Below are 3,914 nucleotides of genomic sequence, written 5' to 3'. Positions count from 1 at the left end.
GTCTGTGCAGTCCTTGTGCCTAGTCCGCCATCTTGGAGAAAAATTGGCTTGTCATTATTTAAGTCATCCCCTTTTAGTAGGTTTGAGCTGTCCCTCTGTTTCTGCTTGGCTAACTCCTACTTGCCCTTCAAAACTCAGCTGAGCTGTCCCTACCTCCCAAGCCCCTTCTCCAGGCTGGACAAGGTGCCTCTTCTTTGTGCTCTTCCAGCATCTGTGCTTCCTGTCCTCCTGACACTGTCATACTGTATTGTAAGTATCTGTCTGTCCCTAGGGCCCAGTTTTTCATCTCTTATCCCCACTGCATGGTCTAGCATACCGTAAGTTCTCAGGAGCTGTCAACTGGATGAATTGCTGTTTGGCAAAATGGTGGCACTTTTAATAACATTAAAGGATTCAAGGGAGAGAGAGCAAGCAAGCAAGCTAATTTTGAAGACCACAGGGTGAAGCACACATGTTCTAGATGAATTGAGCTGGAAGCACAACTTGGACATGCTAAGGAAGCAGATGGCTAAAATTAGGTCCCTGGAGCCTAGATGGGGTCCTTTCCACAAAGGATATGGTTGCACAAGCAGCAGGGAGGGTGACCTGCGAGAGGACATGCAGGGGAGTGAAGGGGCTGGAGTTCCATGCTGCCTAATCTTGGGTGTCCCTTTAGTCAGAGCAGGTTTCTGTCTTATATCTCTGATGCAGGGAAATATAGTGGCCCTTGTGCATGACAGTGGAGACGTTGAGGATGAAGAGAATGACATCCTACTGCATGGCCTCAGTCACCAGAGCCATCTGATCCTACGGGCTGAGGGGCTGGCCACTGGCTTCTGTCGGGATGTGCATGGGCAGGTATGTAGGGGCTGGGGTCAAGGGCTTGCTGGGCAACAGACCATTTCCTTCAGTGCCCACGAGTTTGCACATGCAGAAGTGTTGGGGCTGACGGGCTACCTGATTGGGACGTTCCTTCAAGTGAAGGGGAAACTGAAAGTTGTGTGAAGGGAAATCTGAGACCTGTCCCAGATGATGCTTAGCCACAGGGACTAGTGCACATTTTCCGTGGTTCTCATTTGTGACCCAAGTGGAGCTCTCCTAAAGAGAAGAGGACTGTCCAGAGTGGGACCATGCTGTTAAGTAATAGCCGACTTTCTCTGCAGTGCTGCAGTAAGCTCTGTATGGTCGGGTAGACACTGTTTCTTTTACAGTACAGACTGGAGAAGGCCATACCTATGGACCAGTTTGCTGCCCCTCTCACTGCTGCTTCTGCCTTGAATGTTCAGAGTACTCAGCAGAAGCCAAGAGTCCCGCCCTGAGAGGGAGTGAGAACCCTGCCCCTCTGAGGGGCTGCTGTCATTCTGTTCCTTCTAATAATTCTCTTTTGGAATCACCCAACGCCTCCTTCACAGCTTCCAGGTTAAGTTCTTGTTGGCTACTCTTGACCCAGTAAGGGTGGGTGAGTGTTTTGGCCCAGACTCATTCTGAAGCAAGTCTGGTAGATGAAGCAAATGAGCAGGCCCAGGCATGCTGTGTCAGTGGTGCCTGTAGGTGCTGTGGGAGGACTTGGTTGTGCTGTGCGCCACATGGCCTATCTCTGAGGCCAGTCCCCAAAGCATTTCCGTCAGTGGAAGCATCATCAAAATAAATGTCAAGGCTTCTTCAGAAAGTTATGCATAGATCAAAGACCAAAGGGAAATACATAAAAATGCTTTGAGGATATTTCTCTGGATGATATTTTTTCCTTCCATTTATTTTTCTTTCTCTTTTATATTTCTTATAATGAATAAATATCCTATTGTAATAGAGGCGGAAACCTTTATTTTTAGTTAGCTGGTAATAAGCTTTGTTTTAGAAGCCAGTCCCATTACTTCATGGCATATCTGACTGTGGATCTCATTGAAGCTTCAGTTGAAGGTCATGGAAGACACAGAGGAGAGTTCCCCATGGAGCATGAACTTGGGGAGGCTGTTCTTATTCATTCTTCTCCTTCCCTGTCTCTGTAGCTGACGATCCTGTGGAGGAGACCGTTGCAGCCCACAGCCCGGCAGGAACGGAGCCTCACTTACCAGTACAAGATACAGGACAAGAACGTGTCCTTTTTTGCCAAAGGAATGTCTCCTGCTGTTTTGTGACCTGATTTAGGGGTAGTGAGAACTATGGTGGACTTTTTATATATTTTTAAAATTTTTTATTTTAATGAAAGATAAAACAACCGAGCAAGAATAGATCTTTACACCTTTGTAATAGTATTTCAGGTTGACTGGCAGCTCCACCGAGACCAACCAATGGTCTAATGGTGCTATGATAGTGTACCTTTGCTTCCTTAGTCCTTGTTCAGAAAACACAATGAGGAATCCACAAGCCTTCTACTGCAGAGAGAGAGGCTGGATTTTGAGCCCCAATGAAAAGGGTCCTTTGTAGACTTCCATGTAAATATGCCCCAACTGCCCATTTTTGATTATTGTACCTTACAGAGCCAGAGTGATTATGAATTGTCAGCTAGGAGACAGTCCAAATAATGATGACTGGTGTAAAATGAGTTCTCACATCGTGGCTTCACGTATGTTGTCTCACTTAATTTTTGCCTTCATCTTGCATGAATATTTTCCTTTAAGTCCAGTGAGGAAATAGGCTTTGAGAGGTTTGGAAGTATGTTCAAGGCTGTAATAAGTTGTAGGTAATGGGGCCTGGCTCCAAAGTCTGTGCTCAATGACTGATAGTTATGGAAACCAGAGGCAGCCTTCCTACCTAATTCACAGCTTTGTGTCCTCCTGTTTCTCTTGGCCGTGTCCGGACACTGATGAGTCCTAGCATGAGGGCCATGGTAACTTAGAGCCCTGTGTAGGGTGCAGGTATGTATGGCTTTGGTGAGAGGGGTCAGGAATGTTCTCGCTGCCAGGCAGCAGGGAACCTTGGTGAAGAACCAGTGCCGCTGCCTCCTGTGCAGACCACAGGAGGTGAGCTCACGCCTCAGTATTTGTAGATAGCTGCTGAGTCAAGGCGCCTGAGTGTACACCAGGAGTATTCTCAAAGTGGGTATATTTTATGGTATGTAATAAATTATACCACAATAAATTTTATTTAAAAAATAAATAAAATGAAGACATAACACTGCTTTGCAGTCAACAAAGGAATTTTCCTATCTGTTGTTTAATTTGAACTTTTTTACATAGTTCTTAGTGTTTGTAAAAGGAACTATTCATCACCCTCAACCCCCTCATACTGACAGTTGTGTTGGTCATCCCATGGAGACAATTGCTACTATTTTCTCAAAATATGGCAGACCTCAGAATTTTGAACTAATCAAGTACTTAAAAATTGAATGTAAATAACAAGAGAAATTAGTAATTAGTGATTTTGTAAATTAATACTTCAGTATTTATAAAAGCTTCACATGTACCTCAATAAATGTAAACGGGCAAAACACCACAAAACATTTTTTAAATATAAATGCTACAATTATGTTTTTTCACTTATAAATGTTTTCACTGAATTTTCTCATGTATGATGGCTACATAGCATTTTTGGTGTCAGTGTCTCTAATTTGCTTAGCTGTTCTCTGGACACGCAGGTTCCAGTTTTTACAATTATAAATTATGCTGTTTGAATTTAATGTACTATACCTGTTTGGGAGTAGGGACAAATACTCGTTTCCTTATAACATTCATTCGTTATGCATTCATTCAACAAGCACTCAGTACCTTCTATACAGCAGGCTGTTTCTGGCACTGAGAGTAGAGCAGTGACAAAAAAGGTCTGCCCTCGGATAGATGGGTGAACAAGCTAAACAATTAGGTATGTCTAAATGGAGAGTGTATCCAAGATCATATATAGGGTTGGCAGACAATGGGCCTATAAGTTCATGTGAATGATCAGAATTCCCAGGTGTATAGTAGAGCTGACAAGGGGCAAGGTTATGGTCATTACTTGGT

At 43.9% G+C, this 3,914-nt stretch overlaps 1 protein-coding gene across 1 annotated transcript in view; it reads left to right on the top strand.

The window, feature by feature from the left end:
• ELP6 (elongator acetyltransferase complex subunit 6) overlaps nucleotides 1-2,114 on the top strand; it is a 15,180-nt gene extending 13,066 nt beyond the window's left edge. Inside the window, exons 6-7 of the mRNA XM_007951763.2 lie at nucleotides 691-837; nucleotides 1,986-2,114. Coding sequence (XP_007949954.1) covers nucleotides 691-837; nucleotides 1,986-2,114 — 276 coding nt within the window. The remainder of the gene's footprint in view (nucleotides 1-690; nucleotides 838-1,985) is intronic.
• Nucleotides 2,115-3,914: the final 1,800 nt, after the last annotated feature.

The sequence above is a fragment of the Orycteropus afer genome, unplaced genomic scaffold (assembly GCF_000298275.1).
Source record: "Orycteropus afer afer isolate SDZICR_OR568_19922 unplaced genomic scaffold, OryAfe1.0 scaffold00311, whole genome shotgun sequence".
In the NCBI taxonomy this organism is placed as follows: domain Eukaryota; kingdom Metazoa; phylum Chordata; class Mammalia; order Tubulidentata; family Orycteropodidae; genus Orycteropus; species Orycteropus afer.
This window is presented reverse-complemented; position numbering and strand designations above follow the sequence as displayed.